Source organism: Notolabrus celidotus, chromosome 17 (assembly GCF_009762535.1).
Source record: "Notolabrus celidotus isolate fNotCel1 chromosome 17, fNotCel1.pri, whole genome shotgun sequence".
Classification (NCBI taxonomy): Eukaryota; Metazoa; Chordata; class Actinopteri; order Labriformes; family Labridae; genus Notolabrus; species Notolabrus celidotus.
In genome coordinates, this window is record NC_048288.1 from 22086916 (window position 1) to 22109463 (window position 22548).

At 39.2% G+C, this 22548-nt stretch overlaps 1 protein-coding gene and 1 long non-coding RNA gene across 4 annotated transcripts in view; one reads left to right on the top strand and one right to left on the bottom strand.

Annotated features, from left to right (window-relative positions):
* The window catches only part of LOC117828853, a 40010-nt gene that overhangs the window by 14899 nt on the left and 2563 nt on the right, over positions 1 to 22548 (top strand). For all 3 annotated transcript variants that reach the window (XR_004634508.1, XR_004634507.1, XR_004634509.1), the window contains exons 3-5: positions 4271 to 4351; positions 4941 to 5050; positions 22420 to 22521. This is a non-coding gene — a long non-coding RNA (uncharacterized LOC117828853). The remainder of the gene's footprint in view (positions 1 to 4270; positions 4352 to 4940; positions 5051 to 22419; positions 22522 to 22548) is intronic.
* LOC117828852 (zinc transporter ZIP12-like) lies at positions 7082 to 18023 on the bottom strand. The gene is made up of 13 exons (XM_034706209.1): positions 17838 to 18023; positions 16799 to 17090; positions 15823 to 16146; positions 15534 to 15741; positions 14206 to 14363; positions 13874 to 14045; positions 12223 to 12395; positions 11959 to 12114; positions 11659 to 11739; positions 10349 to 10430; positions 10061 to 10219; positions 9763 to 9950; positions 7082 to 7726 (listed from the first exon to the last, which is right to left on the bottom strand). The coding sequence occupies exons 2-13, from the start codon at positions 17045 to 17047 to the stop codon at positions 7589 to 7591; spliced, it is 2088 nt and encodes a 695-aa protein (XP_034562100.1). The 5' UTR covers positions 17048 to 17090; positions 17838 to 18023; the 3' UTR covers positions 7082 to 7588.

Consider the following 22548-nt stretch of genomic DNA (forward strand, 5'->3'; position numbering starts at 1 on the left):
AAGTAACTTATTATTTTAACCATTTCATGACATTGAATACTTATACTCCAGTAAATATCAGCCTTAATATTTTACTACATTTATCTGAAATCATTATTTGTAAGTCTACTAAGATTTTCTCAGACAGCCATGATGATAAATTAGAGGTGATACATTATGATGCACCTAATTTTGGTGGTTATGTTCTGTGTTTCTGCATTAATCCTCAAAGTGACTGTTTTGAGCTAACATCTATGGTTTACATCAAAGATATGTCTCCCTACTTAATGGAAAATCTTTATGGCTATAGCTCAAAATGCACAAGAAGTAGTGCTATGATGATCAAGTTGAAAAGTTACAAATCAGTTGTTCAGATATCTTAAAAAACATTTTATGGTAAATAACATTTTAATGAAAATTTGGATTATAACGTCACAATAATTTGCCTTGCTTACAATACTGCAATATATCACAGTATATTAGATAACAAGCTCTTTGTTGTGATAAATGTTCTTGCTACATTATTGCCAATACACAGCATGAAAGGTTTACTCACACATTAGTTAGATAGACATTTCAGGATTACTAGACTGTGTGGATTTTGAACGTGGATTTTGAGAGCTTTACAATGTCCAGCTAGTGAAGGCGTTTCTCACTTTGTGCTGAATTTGTACAAACCAACAATGGATTGACTCATTAAGAAATTGAACAACAAATGAATCCAAATGAAAACTGTCAGTGGTTGCATTTCATTTCTGAAATTGGCTCACAGGAATGAACCACAAATGATCATCTCTGAATTGTGTTCTTCTGCTTTCAGTTGAGTTTCAGAATCTATTTTCAAATGAAGAGATAGATTGAGGATCTGATTGGAAAATGAACACAATGGCAATCATTGATTTACACTTTAAAGATCAATTATCTGTTGTCATGCCAAATATTAGTGTCAGTGCCGGATCACAAGTCATAGCAGTGTTGTTGGAAACAGTCCTGTACCTGCACCTGCTCAGGTGAGTGCGAGCCAGAGCTTAAAGAAAGGCAGTGCTTCGTCCTCCTGGTGCTCCTCTGTTTGTCTTATTTAGTCTCATAATTTTGCTTCTTGGAATGGTCAACTGAAATTTTACATACTGTGATAAACAACCCCTTTCACAGTGGCATAACCATTACAGTAATACACACTGCAGCTGAGGCAAACCTCTTCTGAAGACAACTCCAAAGTTATGTTATTCATTATTGCCCCCTAGTGGTAGCACAACGTTAAGCATTTTAAAGTACAACTGCCTGATTTTCCTCTCTACCCAGTTTGTGCTGGGGGATACTTGCCCCCAAAAATGTCTAATGTCACAGTAAAGTCGTCAGTCGTTTTTACAGCATTACAAAATGCATGCAGTATCAGGGTTCCCACACGTCCTGGAAAAACTGGAAAACCTGGAAAACAGTTGACCAGTTTTCCAGTACTGGAAAACACCTGGAAAATGGGAGAAAAAGTAAAATGTCCTGGAAAATCACTGATTGTCCTGGAAAATTATTCCAACATGACTGTGTGCGATCTAACAAGGTTAAAAAAACAAATCCCCATTCAACATTGGGGGCCATTTTTTTCATTCAGTTCTATTTAGGTAGAGCAGGACAGTGTGAGTCAACTGTAGCTGGACGACATGATCTGCCACTGGGGACAGCAGTGGAGAACAGTCTAAGTGCTTAGTGCTTCCTAAAGAGCTGGGTCTTTAGCTGTCTTCTGAAAGTAGAGAGGGACTCTGCAGATCGAATGGAGTTGGCCAATTCATTCCACCATTTAGGGGCAACAGAAGAGAAGAGTCCAGCTAGTGATTTTGAGGCCTTGTGTGCTGGAAGTACTAGGCGCTTTTCAGAGGCTGAGCGTAGCGGGCGAGAAGGGCAGTAGACCTGGATGAGGGGTTCCAGGTAAACTGGAGCAGTTTTGGTTACTGCTTTGTAAGTCATGATTAGAGTTTTGTATCTGATGCGAGCTGCAACTGGAAGCCAGTGATATTATACTATTATTTCTTTATTTCAGTAAGGCAGCTTCCAGAGTCCTTTGCTGGCTCTTTTGTTTTTTACTTAGCTAATTTTATATTTTTTGAGAAAAGAGAAAGCTGAGATGAGAGTTGGCCATCATTGTTACTTGGTTGCACTAATAAAGTGAAGTGCTGTACATCTGTGGTTGCATTGTTCTATAATTAATTTGCCATCATTTTTAAGCATGTAAGAGATGATTTCATGGATAGACTGCACGTCTTTCAATGTAGACTTCCACTGAGAGGAACATATTAGACTATTTAGGAGCTGAATTAGGAACTCAATTTAGACTGTCATACCAGCTTGGTCATCACTGAAAATGTCCTGGAAATGTCCTGGCAAATGATCTCTGGAAAAGAGTGGGAACCCTGAGTATGAAAGATATGTTGTTGTTTTTTCCCAGTAGATTGGGAATTGTAGGATGAATGATCTGTTTAAGTTAGAATGTGTTATATAATGCTGCATCGAGTGTGTGCCTACTGTACTGAACTCAGGAACAAAAATGTAATATAAAGAAAAAATGTAAGAGTCAGACATTCTCAGAATGACTTCAAAACTCCTCGCAGTGCCTTCACAGTAAACAGATCTGTTTGACATATGCAAAGTTTCTCAGGTTTTTAAAATAGTACTTTTTGCTGATGACAAACTTTTAAGTTTCTGGTGAAGATTTCCAGCAACTTTTTGATTTAATCACCTTGGAGATCTGCAAATTAAAAATTTGGTTTGACAAAAACAAATTATCGTTTAATTTAAATAAAACAAAAATCATGTTATTTGGAAACAATAAATCTAACAATAACATACAAGTACAGATTTGGGGGGGGGGGGGTCAACATAGAAAGAGTACATGAACATAAATTCCTTAATAGATGAAACAATTTGCTGGAAACCTCACATTGAACTCGTTCAATCCAAGCTGTCAAGAAGCATTTCAGTTCTCGCCAAAGCCAAGAACATTCTGGATCATACATCACTACTTATAATCTACTGTTCACTTATTTCACCATATCTCAGTTACTGTACTGAGGTTTCAGGAAACACTTATAAAAGCTCACTGCAACCACTGTCAGTACTACAGAAAAGAGCCATCTGAATAGTTCACAATGTTGATTTCTGTGAACGCACAAATTCAAAATACTGAAATTATTTGACCTTGTGGATTTTAAAACTGCACAACTTGTGTATAAGGCTAGGACAAATCACCTGCCAGGAAATATTCAAACATTGTTCTTTGAAAGAGAGGAGGGGTTATAACTTAAGAGGGAAGTTAAGATTAAATATGGTGAGTGTTCGGACCACAAGGAGAAGTTTTTGCATTTCAATCTGTGGATTAAAACTGTGGAACAGTCTCAACATGGAGCTACAGCAATGTCAGAACATAATCCAGTTCAGGAGGAGGTATAAAGAAGTAATTGTCATGAGGTACAAGGAGGAAGATGAGTGTTGAGAATTCTTCTGATTGTAGGTGCAAGTATGAAGATAGATTATGAAGATTTGTTTTGTGGGAATGCGCTCGTATAATGCCAGGAAATAGTGAATAAAGGGGTAGGATTAGATAAGTTTTAACTTCTTCCTACTCCTTTTCGCACACGTAAAGTAAAATGCTTCAGTGCTTGCTAATGGAACTGATTGATTTAGTTTTTTTGTATAACTATTTCTTCTTTTTACTTGGAAGGTTTTTTTTCTATTTTACTTTTACATGTTTGAAATAAAGAAATCAAATCAAAAATCAAATCAAAAAGATGCATAATGTTACATGATAAATGCCATTTAAAGTTCTTTCTTTCAACATTCTTTTTATTGAACATTTTCAAAATATTAACAGTCCAGCACAGTACATATACAGGTTGTTTGAAATATGCAGCAAATCCAAAATACATCCGCAGCAATGATCCAAAAATTCCCTATTAGGTCTAGCATTTCAGGCAATTGCCTCTTGAGTTCCCAGATACTCCAACACCTTAGCAAACTTTGCTGTAAAAACATCCATCTGACCTTTAATACAAAATCTTAATTTTTCCAGAGATATATTCTGATATTTCCACAGATGAATTGAAGGGGGTTCACATGGTTTACAGGTATAAGGTTTACATAGGAAATCAACAAGTTCTCATCAAGTTTGTAGCGTAAATTTCACATTCCCACAGTTGATCCCACATTAACAGGTGCAATGGGTTGTTTTCATTCAGATCCTTTCAAACCAAATGGAAAACATTTTTACATTTCCTGCTTTGTCTCTCTCTCTCTCTTTCAGCTTTCCCGTCCTCTCTGTGTGTTCTGCTGCCTCGATGACCCCGCAGCTGAACTCCTCTTCTGGCAGGTCTCAGATGTGCAAGTAAGGATACTCAGCGTTAACACCAGCATGCCCCAGATAAAAAGCCCTTCCTTCCTCCATCCTGGCAGCAGTTGCATTGAAAAGACACACACATGCCAAAAAAATGCCTCTTTGGTGCAAAAGAGCAGATTTGCGCTCAAACCAATAGGTCTGAAGCTTCCCTGGAAATGCCAAAGGGGTTGGCCAAAGTAACAGCAAAAATGCTAGAATAAGAGAAAATGCAGTGGACTTCCTGCTATTGTTTGAACACTACTCAGGAAGTCACAGTAATAGGTGTCAGCTTTTCTGACGTGATAGCCCAGTAATCTCATGACACTGTCAACACAACTGACTTTGCACTTAAATGGTTATTTAAGCAAGGTAATCCAAATAATAGTTCAAATTGTGCAAAGTAACTAATCACGAACACAAACAAGACAAAATCTGGACAGCTGTTTGCTCTAGTTTCAACCACGAAAGCTGATATTCTCTTAACACCTCTCATCTTAAATCCTATTTAATGCACAAACAAGTTTATCTAGTGTGTTTAACAATCTCATCGTACCGATCTCCTCATCATATTCTCTTCTTCCTCCACCTCCTGTTACAGGCCCACTCTGGCCAGTAAAAGAGAGTGTGCGCTGTGTGGGCCGGAGTTTCTGTCTTGTACAGCAAGCATTAGTCATCCAGGTTGGTGGATGGAGAGAACAAGTAACTCAGGTGGGTGGAAGTGCCCTCATATTGGATCACAGCAAGGCCTCAAAAACAGAGAACAATGCCTCTGAGATGAGAAGCCCAAAGACAGCAAGGTTTGGATAAACAAGCCTTCAAAATAAAAGTATTTCAGGAGCAGCTTAGACCTGACAAAGAGGTGTTATTCCATTCTTTGCACCAAATATAAGAGTTTGCTGTCATGCTGTGAGTCTATTTGTGAGTAAAATCATTGTATTGCTTTATTTTTGTAACCTTCTTAAATCTTCCTGGGACGTTTCTTGGAAGGTTTGAAGTCATCTCTTACATGGGGAAGAAAATATGATTTTTTTTTAAACAAAAGGGAGTTAAAGAGGGGGTATACATCAACTGATCACACAGTGTGTGTTTTGAGTCTGTTAGGAGCTCACTAAAGGGTTCATTTCTCTGAAATTGATGAATTTGAAGATCACTAGTACAAGTTTGTCTTTGTTTATCTTTTAAGTTATTTTTTCACCTTTATTGGATAGGACAGCTGAAGAGAGACAGGACAAATGGGGAGTAGAGAGTGGGGGAAGACATGCAGCAAATGGTCAAGGCTGGGAGTCGAACATGCAGCGGATGTGACGAGGACTATAGCCTCTGTATATGGGCCGCATGCTTAGACCCTTAGGCCAATGGCGCCCCTCTAGTTTAATCATAACTGTCTCATTAAGAAGAGCTTTTCAATAATCTGTGAAATATAACCATACATTACTCATTCCTTTATTAATATAAAGACAATGATGAACTAAAATAACTAGATTTACATTACTTTATATCAGGGGTTGCCAAACTTTTCAGCCCGCAACCCCCTCTGACCCTCGAAGTCCTGTCTCTCTTCAGCTGTCCGGTTATTGTAATTCCCTGTACTCATGTCTTAGTCAAAAATCAATCCTCCGTCTTCAAACAGTTCAAAATGCAGCAGCTCGTCTCTTAACAGGAACTATAAAATGTTCCCACATTACCCTAATTTTGGCTCATCTACACTGTCAATCAAACAATCAATCAATCAATCAATCTTTATTTGTATAGCGCCAAATCACAACAAACGTTATCTCAAGGCGCTTTTACAAACATAGGAGGTCTAGACCACTCTATGTCAAATTATGAACAGAGACACCAAGACAGGGTAAGACTCAGTCTGACCCCACCTTAATCCATCATGAGCATTGCACATCGCAGTATTTAGCTAGTTACAGTGGTAAGGAAAAACTTCCTTTAACAGGCAGAAACCTCAGGCAGAACCAGACTCATGTTAGACAGCCGTCATGCCCCGACCGAACACTGGCTGCCTGTTGATTTTAGGATTGATTTTAAGATTATTTTATTGACTTTTAAAGCACAACATGGACTTGCCCCTCTCTATATCTCTGAGCTTTTATCCCCCTACAAACCTAGTCGCAGTCTGAGATCCTCTGGCAGTGCTCTGCTAGCTGTTCCAAGGACCTGACTGAAAACCAAAGGGGACAGGGCGTTTTCAGTCAAGGCTCCTACACTCTGGAACAGCCTGCCAGAGGAGATCATACCTGCAGAGTCAGTCCCGTGTTTTATGTCATTACTCAAGACACATTTTTACAGGAAAGCTTTTATTGTGTGATTTTATTTGATTTTAGCTCTGATTTTAAGGGTCTGTTTTATAAGATTGTATGTTTATAAGCTTTATTTCATTTTATTTTTAATCGCTTCATTTTGCTTTGCACTTCTTCTTCTTTGTTACTTGTTTAATTATTATTGTTATTAATAAATGTTGCTTCATACTTCATTTAGCTGGTCTGCAGACAATCAGCCTACCTACATGCACATGTGGCTGAGTTTCATGTGATGTTATGACTTAAACTGCTGCTACTGATGCTTTTGTTAGTTACCTGTTAACTAACTCTAACCTTAGGAGTCATCTGGAAACAAAGTCAGAAAACTAATGAACATTTTTATTTACAGTGTTTTATTTCAAATGTAACTACCAATTTTGTCGATATTTTTAAAATAATGGGTAAAATATGCAATTTTAGATTACTTAAAAAGAAAAATAATCATTCTGGAAGACATCTCATGAACCCCTGTTAGTGTCTTGTGACCCCTCAGGGGGTCCCGACCCACACTTTGGGAACCCCTGCTTTAAATTATACTAGTGATAAAATAGGTACAATCTTAAATGATATGATTGTGGGAGGCGACAGTAATACTTCACATAATAAAAGATATACACAAATGAATATGATTCTGCAAAATATAATGTCATTGGACTTCTTGGCGTCAAGATGCAGGTGCCCATGTTACCTAACATACAAAAAATAATCAGAGTATAAAAAAAAAGGATTCATTCAGTTAACATACATTTATCACTCAGTGGGGAAACTACTTCATGAATACACTCTGTTCGGCCAGTAGTGATTTTCTCTTACACCCTGGAGGTATGCGCATCAAAATGTATGTGTTTAACAGGAAGTGGGAATTAACAGGTGAAAAAAAACAAAAGAAGAACATAGAAAACATGGATTTAACCCTGCATTAAGAAGCACATGATGTTCACTTCATTTCGAATTTGAGTTCATGTTCAAAAAGAGCCAGGAGCAGAAGGCACGTCCAACCCATCAGTAGGCCGAGGTTCTGCAGGAAAAACATGAGGAGCGGTCTGTCGGTCTTCACTCGACTCATCTCTGGAAGCTAAAATAAGACACAAGCAGAAAGAAATGGAATAATGAGAAGCTTTCATCGAAACATTTTAAAAATGTGTTTAAAAATAGTTTTCCTTATTGTCAATATATTCCATTAACATGGTTTACAAACTTTCAATACTTTCTTTGCTTTTCTCTATTGTCCATGGAAATGCTTATATTGTTATTGAATAACTTGTAAATCAGGTCTCAAATTTCTGCTTTTTCTAAAAGTGCTACATGATTTCATATCACTGATTAGCCCTCTGCAGAGTACACCCCCACAGCTCTATCAGATGCACAACATTTAAAAAACAAATGGCAGTAATTATTATAAGCTTTTGAAATAAAAGCAAGTATGTCTATGTGGAAAGGAGAGGTCCTACCAGCAACACGTTTGTATGTGTGAGAGACAGTGTGTGCTTCTCTGCAGAGCATGTGTTAAGACCTTTTTCGTAGCAGGTAGGCGCAGGGTAGAGAGAAAGGGCAGAGTTTGCACTATACATTGATTGAGGCTGGCGTTGATCTTTTAGACGGATAAGAATAAATAAAAAAGGAAAAAACGCTCGACTGTTTGGCCTTCGATACACATGGGGGGCAGTCCGAGTACACTCTGTGTGGGAAACACAGTTTGTCTTACTTTTACAACTGAGACTCTTTCACTAGATCTCAGGCAAGCTGAATTGCACGAACTAACTCGGCAGGAAACTAAGACATGTCAGGCTATTTGCCCTTTTCCACCGGCCCGTCTTAGCCCTACTCTACTCGACTTGACTTGACTCTACTCGGTTTGTGTTGCGTTTCCACGGGGGCGGTACTTTGTATCAGATAACAGTTCTTCCTACCTGAAAATCACTAGCTCAACTCTTCTCATCTGTTGTCCCTAAATGGTGGAATGAATTGGCCAACTCCATTCGATCTGCAGAGTCCCTCTCTACTTTCAAAAGACAGCTAAAGACCCAGCTCTTTTATGCACTTAGCTAGACTGTTCTCCACTGTTGTCCCCAGTGGCAGATCATGTCTTCCAGCTACAGTTCACTCGCACTGTCCTGCTCTACTCTGGGAATCTGTGTTCAGCTCTTGAGTGACCCAGCACTTCGTACTTTGGTCATTATTGTGGTGATGTTAATTGTTGATGATGATAATGGAAGGTCTTGAATGGTTTGGTTGCTTCATTGTAGATGTTCCTTATTTTATTAAAAAAAAAAAAAAAAAAAAAGATTCCTTACTTACTTTTGTGTATTGCCTTTACACTGCTTGGCAGTACCTGCACCCAAATGGACTTGAAGCCCTTTGTTACTCTTACTGATCTTGTTTCCTCTTGTCCAGATCTTTGCTTGTGTTGTTCTTGTTCTTGTATGTACGTCGCTTTGGATAAAAGCGTCTGCTAAATGACATTGTAAAATTGTACCTGCTCTGCTCTGGTTCCAAGTGAGCTGAGCCGATACTAAAAGGTGACGTCGACCGACTGCTGGCCACTGATTGGTCAGAGAATGTCGTCACCTAAGAGTCATGAGCGTGATGCCCAACACAGGAATCAAACCCGCCATTTTTAAAATACGACATCAGTACTGTACAATGTCTGCACGCAAAGTTTCTCCGTGGTCCGTTGATGAGGTCCAGACTTTTTTTGGGTCTAGTGGCTGACAAATGGATCCAACAGGAACATGTCCTCCATTGTTTGATTGTTGTGTTTATGTTGCGTTCAAAATTATGTGCGTGCAGCAGTTTCACGCACGCGCCCACCATGAGTCGGTACTCAGGCTGTTGGAAAAGTTACCCAAACCGAGTAGAGTTGAGTCGAGTAGAGCCGAGTCGAGTCAAGTAGGGCTGGAACTGTGTTGTGAAAAAGGGCCATAACATTGTTGAGGTGATCTCATGACTATTATTTACATATTTCAGCTGTACAGCAACTGCACATTTTGGACTTAATGGAAATTGTTGCGCAGGAAGGCAATCGAAAGCTTTTGGGGGTTTACCCCTGCATTATCATGGAATTTATGAACAATAAGAGAAATGAAGAATATTTCTAGTCTTGTCCCCTACCATTTCTACCAGTGACAAATACAGGAAAATCCCAGCAGTGACAGCGAAGATCCACTGCTGCACTTCCATTTCAGAAGACACAAACAGTCCGATGTACAGACCCATGAAGGCCGTCAGAGCGCTGAGAAAGTTCATCAGCACAGCAGTCTTCACCGAGAGTCCAGAGCTGAGCAACACTGCAAAGTCGCCTTTTGAGACAGAAAGCAGAAAAGATAAGTTGTCAGCAGAGTGTTTCCTGGCCTCAGCTGAAAAAACAACAAAAGCTTCTTCCCCCATAGTAAGCACTATGACCTCTCACCCATCTCATGAGGGATCTCATGGCACAAGATGGCCACAGTGGTCGCCATGCCAGTTTCAGCTGAAGAGGAGAAGGCCGCTCCGACAACAAGGCCGTCAGCAAAGTTATGAAGGCTGTCTCCCACGATTACCATCACAGCCAGCAGAGGAACCCCTTGTTCTGGGAAAAACAAAGGGCGCCTGTGTCATTACAGCCCATCCTCAGACCGTGACAAAAGCTCAATCATGCCAGGCGACTAATTATTACAAAGAAAATCACATTCAGCTGTACTGAGAAGCTCATTCTGACCACGCTTGTTCTGATGAGAAGGCCTCCTTGTGTCTCTGCGTTCAGGAGATCCTTCTGCACACTCCAAGTCTTCTACTGATCCCTGCAACACACAGAAAACTACTCTTTAAATCTAATTTGAGAAATGAAGAAAGTTAAATGACCGGGGAATGGTGGGGAGCTGTAGTTACTGAAACCTGTCTCTCCATTTATGTTTCTTTTGTTCAAAATGTTTGAGTTTGAAGTATGTATCCACTTGTTCGTGCATGATTCCACACAACATGAAGTGCTTTCTGAATGATTCAATACTTCTCATTCTCCAACATCCTACATGCCCTGTTCCTTTCCCTCCTACACCTCTCTTTATTCCCTGTTATATAAGAGCAAAACAGGACAAATTTGATTCAAGTGAATTTCAGTCAGTTTTTTTAAAACACAGATAAAGTGTATTCAGTCTTTTATCTATGCTCAGATTTCTTTTGATGGTGTAGTCATAGATGGTCGCATCATTTTAATGTGGTAAATAAATGCAAGAAATTACTTGCATTGATTGGTGGTTGTCCTGTCAACAGTGCCCTCTAGTAGAGCACTGGTGTTGTTTACAACAAGTGCATTAGTGTTGTCTTGCTGCTTGAGCAAATAGTTATATTGTTGTGAATCATCAATGCTGGGAATTAAACTACAGACTTGAATGACTCCAGTGGTACAGCACAAACAAAATCAAAGTATGGGTCGGGACCCCCAGGGGGTCGCGAGACACAAATGGGAGGTAGTGAGATGTCTTCAAGAATGTTTGGATTTTTTAAGTTATCTAAAAATAGTGGATTTTACCCAAATTAATTGTATTCATTTTACCAAAAGCAACAGTAGCAGTAGGTTAATTCATAATGGAACAGGAAACACAGCCACATGCTCATATATGGATAGACTAATTGTCTGCAGACCAGCTAAATGAAGCCACATTTAATCACTTTGAGGGACAGTGGGGGTCGCGAGTCTTTGGCGCCTATATTTTGGGGGTTGCGGGCTGAAAAGTTTGGGAACCCCTGTTTACAAAAAGTGCATTAGTGTTGTCTTGCTGCTTGAGCAAGTAGTTGTCGTGAATCATTGTTGCTGGGAATTAAAGTATAAACTTGAATGACTCCAGTGGTACAGCAAAAAAACAAATCTTCAACCTGTAGTTTGTTGTCTAAAAAATATTTTGCTTTACTTCCTGCCTTTGTTATGTTCCCTGGTTTCCTTGATAATTAACAGGGATTATGAAAGGAATTAGTTTTCCTGTCAAGATCACTATTAAATAAAACTTTAGTCTTGGTAGCGATGAGACTCACCAGCTGAATGGTGGAGATTGACTTGCCCCTCTGTGTTTGACCGTTGCATTTAAGCTGTAAGGGAACGTCACCAGAATGGCACTGCAGACAAAAGAGAGTCATGAGACCAACACTCAGTTCTGCAAAAGATCAGCACAAACTTGTTTGTTCATGGAATGCTCTAAAAGTTCAACTTGTGTCTAGACTTTAAAACATTCAACTTCTTCCCCTTGGCACATTGTAGTTGAATTATTTTATAACGGTATCTCCGTCAGTCATATGTCAATAAATAGATTAGTGGCAAAAAAATAAAACTCTTACATGGCCATGAGAGGGAACCAAAAAGGAAAATATCCTTTCAATAAGGAAAAAGACGTAGATCCCTGCAATGATGCCAAGAACCCTCCACAGATAGTCCTTTTCCTCTGTTAAGAGTTCATCACCATGACTGTGAGAGTCATGGTGGAGGCCAAGGATCTCCAAAGGAGACAAAGAGAAAACAATTAGACAACAGAGCATGTTGATACATATATGGCCCATGATTCACAGTTACAGCGGTAGGTAAAGTGGCTCTGTGTTCTATACCTGTGGTATAAGGTGAAGGAGTGCATCTCCTGACAGGGTACCCACAGCCAGGCCTACAAACAACTGCAGGATGAGGGTGTAGGTTTCCTGGCACGAATTGAAGAAGATAAGGCAAATACCAAGCATGGAGCCAACTGTGATGAGGAGGACGGCAGCTGTGCTGTAGCCATACTCTGCAGAGAGGATAGAGCTTTGAGGTGATAACACAGTAGACTGTATAAACGAGGGACACAGCTACAGTGAAGTCACCATAGGCTGTATAAAATATGGAGGACAGGGCAGCTCCCTAAAAGTGAAGAAAACATTTCCAGCAGCATAGGCCATAAAGCCCTCCTCCTTCATGTAGACAGAAGGGACACGGGTCAAACTATAAAATGTATTTGCATATCCTATAAATGTATTTGTACAGTTGTTACATTCCTTTTGACTTAAAAAAAAAACATGACAAAGTGGCATAAATCTTCTAAGCTTAATTCTTTAAGGACTTACAAAAGATGTTTTTTTCAAAGTCATATTTGAGGGCACTAATAAAGAAATCTACTGTCAGCCTTTTAACTCATCCCAAATCATAGATTGTAACAGAAACCCCACCTCTGACAAGGCAAACATAGTTTAGGATTTTGGGATGGCCCCTGGGGTGGCCAATTGGATTTCAAGGGGTGCCAGTGCCACCCTTGGCCACCCCTCTGGACACGCAACTGAGAGGGAACAAACCAACTCACAAATATGTTGGGCAGGAGACTGTACCGACCTGGGCGATCTTTGCAAAGTCAAATCGAGGATTTGGTAAACAGGAAGGGCGGGGCACTAATTTCGCCACTCCACAAAGCCAGATCCTGACAGCTTATGTCCTCAAATGAAGTCAACAGTGCACTGTCAGTGCGTCATGTTGGGTATTTTAGCTTCATTTTTGTACAATGGGAGGAGATGAAGACCATCCATAAGTCAGTTCTCGTTACCCATTAGTTTGTCAACTGATTTTTGAGCCTGAAAAATCAGCATTTTGGCTGTGAACATATTTGTTTTCAGTTAAAAGTGACCTTATTTGGACGAGATTGGTGCCAAGGTGGAGTTTTGCAAATGCAAAAATGTCAAAGCTTTACAGTCTAATCCATTAGCTGGTGAATGAGCTATTTTACCATTGTTCTATAGATAGAATGAGATCTTGTTTTTTATGTGTGTGTGATTGACCAAAAAAGCTAAGTCTTAAAGGGATTACATTGTCCACCTAGTTTTTAGTTAACAAGATAAGTTGCTGTTAATAAGTTGTAACCTTCCCTTTCAGTTTGGTTATTGTTTGCATTTATGTCCTTTGTAACACCTAAATTGAGCAAACAGTTAAACCTATTAAACAAAGAACATACTTTACACAGAATAAAGTCTATTGAGGCAATTAAACCATACAATAATTCATTTCTTGGATTATTTTTCCAGCACTGGTATTTTGCTGCGTTTCCCAGAATTATGGACAACCCAAATAATTTGTCCTCCATATTTTAAACAGTTGATGAAGATAATTAAAAAAACACAACCCAAACAGTTTTTCATAAATTAAAGTCCCACTCATTATATGCATGGTGTCTTGCAGTCTACTTCTATATAACTATTAGTATTTGAAGGCTGCGGGAAGAAACAAGGTGAAATAGCTTACTCTGAAAAGCAGTGGGCAAAGCTTCCCTTCTTTTTTGCTCTGCAGAGTCACAGGCATCGCCTAGCAACTGCTGAATGATGGCTGGACAAATTTGTCTGAAGTGCTCCTTGGATATTGACGAAGTAGGATTTAGATCAAAAATATCCACCAGCTGATTGGCTGAGAAACACACCTGATTCAAGATTCACAAGAGAGGACAAACTTTAATAGGACTGGGCCACTCTGGCGTACAACAATGTTGGAATGATATTTGAGCCAGAAGAGTAAATGTGAGTATTCTCTTTCAGGTCAGATTAAATCAAATATATACATTTACAGTACATCAATCTCACCTCTCCCCAGTCTTGGCTTATTTCCGGGTCTTCGCAACCATCAGTTATATGCTCATCCCCGTTCGGTGAACTCTCTGTGATGCTCCGCCTCTTCCAGTAATGAGAGTGTGTCTTTTTACTTTGTCCTACTCCAAGCAGATGAAGCAACTCCTCTAAGTCTTAGAAAAGAAAGCACGTATTATGTTACCATGCATCAGGTTAGATTCAACTATTTGAGTCAATGTCTGCTTGGGACAAAATACAGGATAACGCAGGTGAGAACACACTTGAGATAAAGAAAAGAAGAAACTGAAGAGCTATAGCTTATTTATTTTTTTGCGTGTTTGGGTTTCCACATTTCCACATTTTACTGTTTTGTTTCACTGTACACATTCTTGCGGCTTTGGGAGGATAGAAGGGAGCTATTTGTGGTGAGAAAGCTCTGTTTAACTGAGGGTTCACTATTTGCTTATCACTAAATCCTAGACAAGCACAGTCAGCAAAGATCTGGTCAAGCTAGAGGAGCAACTGCATTGAAAATAGCTAACACTGAACATAACATGGTGGCTAGAAAAATGCCAGAACATTGACAAATTGTTATTTTGTTTTATATCTTTTGGAAGAATCAACTGCTATCTTACTTTTCACTGGTGTTTTGTATTTTTATCATTTTTTTTTTCCCCCCATGTGAGAACCCCCCATGTTTAAGTATAGCATCTTATTTTCCTTTTATTGTTTAATATTTTAGTGTTTTATTATCTTAGTAATTTATTTTATTTTATTTATTTATTAATTTAAAGTATAGCATCTTATATTATTTTAATGGTTTAGTATTTTAGTGTTTTATTATCTTAGAAATGTATTTTATTTTGGTGATTTTAATTTCTTGTGTTGAGTTTTAACATCTTATTTTACCTCCAGTGTTTCCTCATTAAGAAATCATGAGAGCCTTTCTTCAGTTCGTTCAGCAACTTATTTTTTATTTGTATTTATTTATTTTATTTTCTGTTATTTTTATTATTATTGTTGCATATATTGTGTTCTTCACTTTAGGATTGTGGGTGGGTTTTGGGTCGGGGCTGGGTTAGGATTAGGATGGGGGGGGTCTCTTTTTTTTTTTTTTTTTGTACAGCACTTTGTGTTACAATATCATTGTATGAAAAGCGCTTTATGAATAAAGTCTGATTGATTGATTATTTTTAGTGTAAATAGCAAACAGATAATTAAATCAAATTGGATCTTTCAGTAGGTCTGGTACAAGATGAGCCCACCTCCTAGTATATCAGCAGCAGCCAACATGGTCAATGAATGAAAGATGCAAAAGAAGCACACCATGCTCCTGAACTTACCTATTATCTGCAGGTTACTTGTGCGATTTAGGGACTGAAAGATATAGTCTGTAAAGAAAGCAGGAGATGGGAGGTTCTTCGGCTTGAAACAGTGGCCCTGCAGCATATGGCTGATGATCGCTGCTGCCATTTTTGGAACCGAAGACACACCAGCACCTTGAATTTCTTTGACATCAAGGTCTTTAAAGAGGCGAACTGCATCAACACACTGTGGGATCAAAAGACAAATAATCACACCTGGTGTGCAGGGTTCAAGGCAAAAAAGATCTCTCACATTAAGATTCCTTACTTGCAAATCAGAAGGAGTATCTTGTTCGCTGGGGTCATAGTGCTGGTTGATAATCTGCAAGATACTTTCTGTTTCACTGGATGATAAGAAGCTGTTGTCCTCAGCAGGGTGTAGATCGGTGAGAGCCAAAAGATAATGCTGATAGTTCCCAAACGAGGAGGGGGCGGAAAGTAAGGAAGGAGATGCTGCATTTGACACACACAGATCTTGCAAGTTTATTATATAGTACAGCAGCACAATGGAGATCTGCTGGTAGTCCTCTAAAGTGAGGTAAGCCTTCTGATCATCATCCAGCACAGATAGAGCAACATCCGGTGTCAGGCACTGTGAAAAGAAAAGGAAGATGCAAGAGGCAGAGGACCGTTTTAGGCAGATTTAAATATGAAACACTAGATCATTTGAGAAGTGACTTCAGATTTTTCGAGTCAAATTGTGGTGGAAAAGAGTTGTCTCGACTATTGCCAGTTTTTCCCTGCATGCACTGCGCTCTGCTCTTGAGTGAAGTGTTAGCTTTGTGTTGCTGCTTGGGGCGAGGGCAATTTAAGCCCAACCAGACCCCCACTCAAAACATACAAGGGTAATAGATTGTTTGAAGCATCATTCCTCTTTTGGAAAAAGCAGACATTTGACAAAGGATAGCAAAAAGTATGAAATTGCTCTATATATTTCACACTTTCAAGCCTTGAGACTCACATAATTCTCCTCTCAATCCACCTGCACAAACATGTGAAGTGCCTCTAACACTGCTTTATGCAGTTTATTAGGTCAAACTGAGGTATGTCTGAGGCCACTCAGCATGAATACCCAATACAGGTCAAGGACTTAAGCCTCCACATCCACTCACATTCCAGTCATAACACGCTTGAAATAAGCAGGCAGGAATGAAATTAATACATTAAAAGTACTGAGTTATTTGATGCAATAGTTCTTGTTAAATTTATCACAATACTAGTATGACCAGAGTTGCAGGCCTTACTTTTTCACAAACGTCCTGAGAGGTACCAGTCTGCTCTGCACAGTGCACTGCCTGGAGGAGCTTGGTGATCAGGATACTGGTGTGGTTCTTCAGTAGCTGTGGCTCATCATCGGCACCCAGGGGTAGATTCAAAGCCCTGAAAGCCTCCTGCATGTATCCCTGCTCCTGCCCTACCACCTCCAGCACGTTCCCCAGTAGCCAAAGAGGTAGCAGCAACAGTAAGGTGGGACCGCTGCCCCTGAAGTGCATTGTCACCGAGGCAGTCCGACTCCCTCAAAACTCCCAGCTCTGGCTTTGAGGTTGAGACGACAAGAATATGATGAACAATAATATACTTACAAGAAAAGAAATAAAAAAGAAGTTTGAATCAAGGAGAAGAGGAGAGGACAGAGAGCGTCTATAAAAGAAAAGCAGTGGGAGGCATCAGTAATAGGTATTCCTGGTATGGTGGAGTACAGGAGGGTTCGGTAGGCACCCTTCAGCTGAACCAGCCCTTACAGTGCCCGAACAGTTAGCCAAAGCCTGGGCCCCTCAGTCCACAACAAAAGGATTAGTGAGAGAGCACAGGGGAAGGGAGAAGGGGGCATGGAGGGGGAGACTGTAGAAAAAATAATTAGTATTGAGGAAAACCAGGGACTAGTGAAAAGGCTATTACCCACAAATCAGAGGCTGATGCTGCCAGAGAAGAATCTAGATATTTTTCAACTGTATTTATTATGATCTCTGTGTAATGCACCAGTTTCTTTATTTAACAGCATCAATTGTTTAAGAATCCAAGAGCTGAGGCCATGTATTGTGTTGACTACATGTTGACTCAATGTAAAAAGCACTGGGGAGGTTCACATTAAAGGTTTCATATGCCGTATGATCTCTGAGTCATCAAAGATCAAAATACAGTGCAAAACATGCCAAAGCTATCTGGCAACACTTTCCAGCATACTCCCACACTGTGCGCCCTGCAGGTCAAACAGACCGATCAGTGAGAGGAGAAGAGCTGCAGCAATGCCTGAGACAGAACTGATTTTTAAAAAACGCTTACCGTTCTCCCCTCTCTGCTTCTCTCAGCTTCTGCACCTTGATTTGTTTTCCTCCTCCAGTTGGATAAACAGAGGATCCAGAGTCGTTTGGGGAGAATTATTGGGCATTGGTGCTGCTTGTAAAACCTTCTTACAAGGAGTAAGAGTTGAGTAAGCTCCAGAGGATTAGTTGCAACAGCCTTTAGAGGGCTGTGGTTGCCATGGAGAATGCTGCCTCAATTTTCAACATTAGGTGATGGGGGTGGCCAGATGCTGGCAGGGGTTATTTAATTAGCAGTGGCTGGGAAAAGTAATATTTTAAAATTTAGAATGAATCATTCATGAAGTCAAATAATCACAAGTAATTCACTTTAGGAGATGAGATAAGGCACGCAGAGTCAGTGACGTCTTTTAAATCTCTTCTTAACCCTCCTGTTATGTTTGTTTCTCTGGGACAGCAATAATGTTCCTGGGTCAATTTGACCTTGGGCATATTCAATTATCCAAAAGTGTCAGAACCCCAAAAAATTCTAATTTTTAACTCAATTTCTAACCATTTAAATCAAGATTTAGTCCATTGGTGTTATTTAATTCTCACAGATCATGGTTAAATGAGGACAATGCACTCTTTTTACATTAAATTTCATGTTAAAACATTGTACATTGTAAAGCCCTAAATATAATTACAATAGTTTAACATGACATAGATTTTTGTATATTTTATTTTACATTTGGAATTTTTTATGAAGTGATGTTGATAAATTAAACACAACTCTTCTTCTGTCACATGCTGCCCAGATTTTTATGCTGCATTTAGCTGGTTTGAAAGGCATATATTACCTAAAATAGACATTAAAAAGGGTCAATTTGACCTGCAACGTAACAGGAGGGTTAAAAACCCATTTTTACAGACTTGCTTTTATGTGACTTTATCTTTCTGATTGCTTTTACTTCTATTTTACGATTAATTTAAGTTTTTATCCAACTAATTAATTGTCTTTAATTTTATTTGATTATATTATTTGATAATTTATTGTTTAAATTTTTATTTTATTTTTTGTTCTGAATTCATCCTTGGCACTTTTTCTAATTTTCCTGACGTGATGTCGCCCTTTTACTCTGAAAAACTCTTTTATTGTCCTTTTAATGCTTTTATTTACTTTATTTTTTTAATTTTTTAATTTTGATCTATTAACCCTGAAAAACCTCTCAACAATGATTTATTAGTCTATTGTCACACAACTCCATACTGTTTAATTGAAGTGTATTCCTTTTAACCTCTTGCGTTGCATTTTGTTTTGCATTGTTAAAATTTTCTCCTTCCTGTCTGTCAAATTGTTTGCTCTGCTATTTGAACTACGCTTTGTTCATCAAAGCACTTTGTAAACATTTGTTTTTAAAGGTGCTATATAAATAAAGTTATTATTATTATTACTTGATAGTTTGCTGTTATGTAAGTTGGGTATGAGATCTAATTAGCTTTCTATTATTTACTAAAAACACAATTAATACAATAAAATGTTTCACAGTTTGAATTGAATTATGTTATTTCAGCCAAAGCTGGTATGCATCTGCTATATATATCTGCATGCATGCAGAATAATTGAAAGAGACATAAAATAACAGCCAAAAACAAACAGTGAAAAATGTCACGTTTCTACAGAAGAGTAATAATAATAATAATAATAATAATAATACATTTTATTTATAAAATCGCTTTAAAAGTTTCTCTAAGACACTTCACAAGAAAATAAATTATACAATAGAAAAGCAAAGGAAAACAAAGCAAGAAAGCAATGGAAAGCAAAGCAACAAAACAAAACAAAACAAACAAAACAAAACAAAACAAACAAAAATCAATCAATTATAGGTTAAAAGCCTCTGTAAATAGGTGGGTTTTGAGTCCGGATTTGAGTTTGGTGAGTGAGGGAGAGACTCTGAGGGGTTTGGGGAAAGAGTTCCAGAGGGCGGTGGCAGCGACAGAGAAGGCCCTGTCCCCCCAGGTTCGGTGCTTGGGTTCGGTGAGAGGGGTAAGGAGGAAACAATCAAATGGTTCTGTCTGTAACACTCCAATAAAGGTGAAACTGGTATGACAGCATCATATTTTTATGAAATCAATGAAGATTAGGGCTGACAAAGTATCTCTGGTGTCAAACTGCTGAAGGAGTTTTTGAAATACAGCTATAGTAGCAGCATTGTGGTGTTTATTGTTAGCTAGTTGGTCATCCTCTTTGTTCATCACTCTTGTCTCAACTAAAAGGTCTTGACAGATTTAACTAGTGATGAAGTTATTGCACAGAGATTAATGACCCCAGAAGATGAGCCAGAAAAAAAATCTTAATTGAACAAATTGTGGCAGTATTTGATGCAGAAATGTATCGTGCCCAAAAATGACCCCTTAGTACTTTGTTGCTCCCTCAGTCTTGGAACATATTAGCTATTGTCTGACATCAGCATAACCTTCAGGAGAAACTGTCAATTTCTGTAGACTCCCAGCGCAGCCAGTGATTGCAGATAAGGGATAAAGGATCATGTATTTGGCTAAGACTTCAATTGCTGTGCACTGTTCATTGTTTACAGTCTGACTACTTACATGGGCCTTGGCACAAACTCTAGTTGAGAATGCTACTCAGACTAGGAATGGAAACCAGAGCACTCCTGACACCTGAACCCTTGTCCCTCGCCTACAGATTCTGCACTTTTATGCAGAATCTGTTCATGGAGAATGAAAATCTCAAGACAAAACAGCAGGTCAAAGTATTTATTTATTTAGTGAAATACACCAGTATCTTAGAGTTGGATTAGTGCCACATTTCACACAGGTATTCTTGGCCCCCAACGATTTACCAAAAAGAAGTGATCCTCAGCTTATCCTTGCTCTTCCACAAGTCTCACATCTGATTCAGAGTGAAACCTGATGGTTGGGTTGTAAACTGTTGTTTGTGAAGAGTTTTGGAACAGATCAATCAGCAACCTCCCATATTAGAATGAGTTTTGGTTTGAATAGCTCTTTTCTCTATCGGCACACAGTGTACGGGGGGGATAAACATCAGTTCTGAGAGAGATTTTGAATGTCTACACTACCCCTCCCCTCTCTGCTGTCTTACCCCACCCACAAAAGATTGTTTTGTGCGTTCTATGGGGCAGTAGTGGCTTCCCTCTTGAAACCCGAGGAATTATTAGGGCCCCAGCACCGATAAGGTTGGCGAAGGCCCTCTTGTAACCCTAAGGATTATTAGGGCTCAAGCACTGACACGCAGTGGCGTCAGGGCCCTATTGTATTCCTAAGCTATGAATCATTGGCTATGATTTTTCAGCCCCTTAAAAGACCAATTTGCACGCCTCAATGTGGCCCAAAACTCACCAAACTTTGTCCAGAATTCAGTCATGGCGTAAAATTTATGAATTCATAGCTTTTCGTGCCAATACCTGTTCCATAGCGCCCCCTAATGACTTAAAAGGCCAGCCTCTCATGCTACTTTCAGCTACATGCTTGACATTTTTTTTCGTATCTACCATCCCAAGACCTACATAAAAGTCCACGGGCGTTGTGTTATACTTCCCACGGCCACAACATTTTGCAAATTTTTTTGACGTTGTGGTTAAAAGCCCTACAGGAAGTCGGCCATCTTTTTTCTTTCAGTTTTTGATGCCAATTTTTAAGGGTACAAAGAAGAGATCTTGCCCTAGGCCTTTTATCTGATCAAGTCCAAACCAGCACATTCTGTAGTCAACCCATTGACCATTCAAAGTTATCAGACAGAATTTCCCTAAGTCAATGGGTGTGGGCGTGTTACTCTCAAAACATGCTTGTGTTCACAACTCTTTCTATAATTATCTATGATAAACAATCCTTCAGAACATAATTAAAGTCACAGCACCACCTACTGGTGACAGGCAGTACTGCAATGTACACTATGCTGATAATTGCACGAATATGCTCACAGTTTCAGCCTAGGCAGCACAGCAACACCTGCAGCACATCAGGCTGTGGCGCACATCAGGCGGTGCTTGTACCAGGGTTACTTCACTTGCAGATGAGTACTGATTGGTATTGACCTTTTCTCCAGCAGAAAAAAAGTGCAGTTTTTTGCACCATTCCTACCAACAGGAGCTTTAAAGCTACAAGTTTTGCCTGAAGTGCATGGCTGACACTGCGGCTGTCATCAAAGAGGCTGAAGGCCCGCCTTAACTCCACCTCTGTGCCTCATTCTAGGTCGACTGAAAGTTAGATTGAGTCAGCATATCCAATATTGCAACTGCTGATTACAGGCTTTAAAACTCTTTAAAAAATCCATCACAGAGACCCTGTCACGTCCATGTATTGCACAATCTATGACACGTATATAGTAATGATGATGGTATCTTTCTGACTTTTGGCATAATGGCATTACCATTAGGTCGAAATGTTAATTTGTGGATTTATGGTTTCTAACCTGATAGCAAACCAGCATGATAGCAAACATCAACACTTCAGCTTTGTCATGATAAACATGTAGGCATTTTAATGTAAGCATAATCCACCTTAGTTGATAATATCAGAGCTTTTGCGCATTGAAAACATTGTGTTGCTCATTACGGCCTATCTCTCTTCCTCTACAACAGTTCAATGCATCTCATCACAGCTCTCCACTAATCTCGGCTAGACAGTCTCGGTCCATTTTGGGTCATGGAGAAGAAATGAAAATAAAAACAAGAAAGAGCCAAGTAAGTTTATTTATTTTTTTATTATTA

What these genes read in the sequence shown, in the direction of transcription:
- LOC117828852 (XM_034706209.1), bottom strand. Translation starts at nt 17,047, where the DNA reads ATGCACTTCAGGGGCAGCGGTCCCACCTTACTGTTGCTGCTACCTCTT. An exon ending in ATACTCCTTCTGATTTGCAA is followed by an intron (nt 15,742 to 15,822) that starts GTAAGGAATCTT and finishes TTGATCCCACAG; the next exon opens with TGTGTTGATGCAGTTCGCCT. An exon ending in TGGTTCCCTCTCATGGCCAT is followed by an intron (nt 11,740 to 11,958) that starts GTAAGAGTTTTA and finishes TTTTGTCTGCAG; the next exon opens with TGCCATTCTGGTGACGTTCC.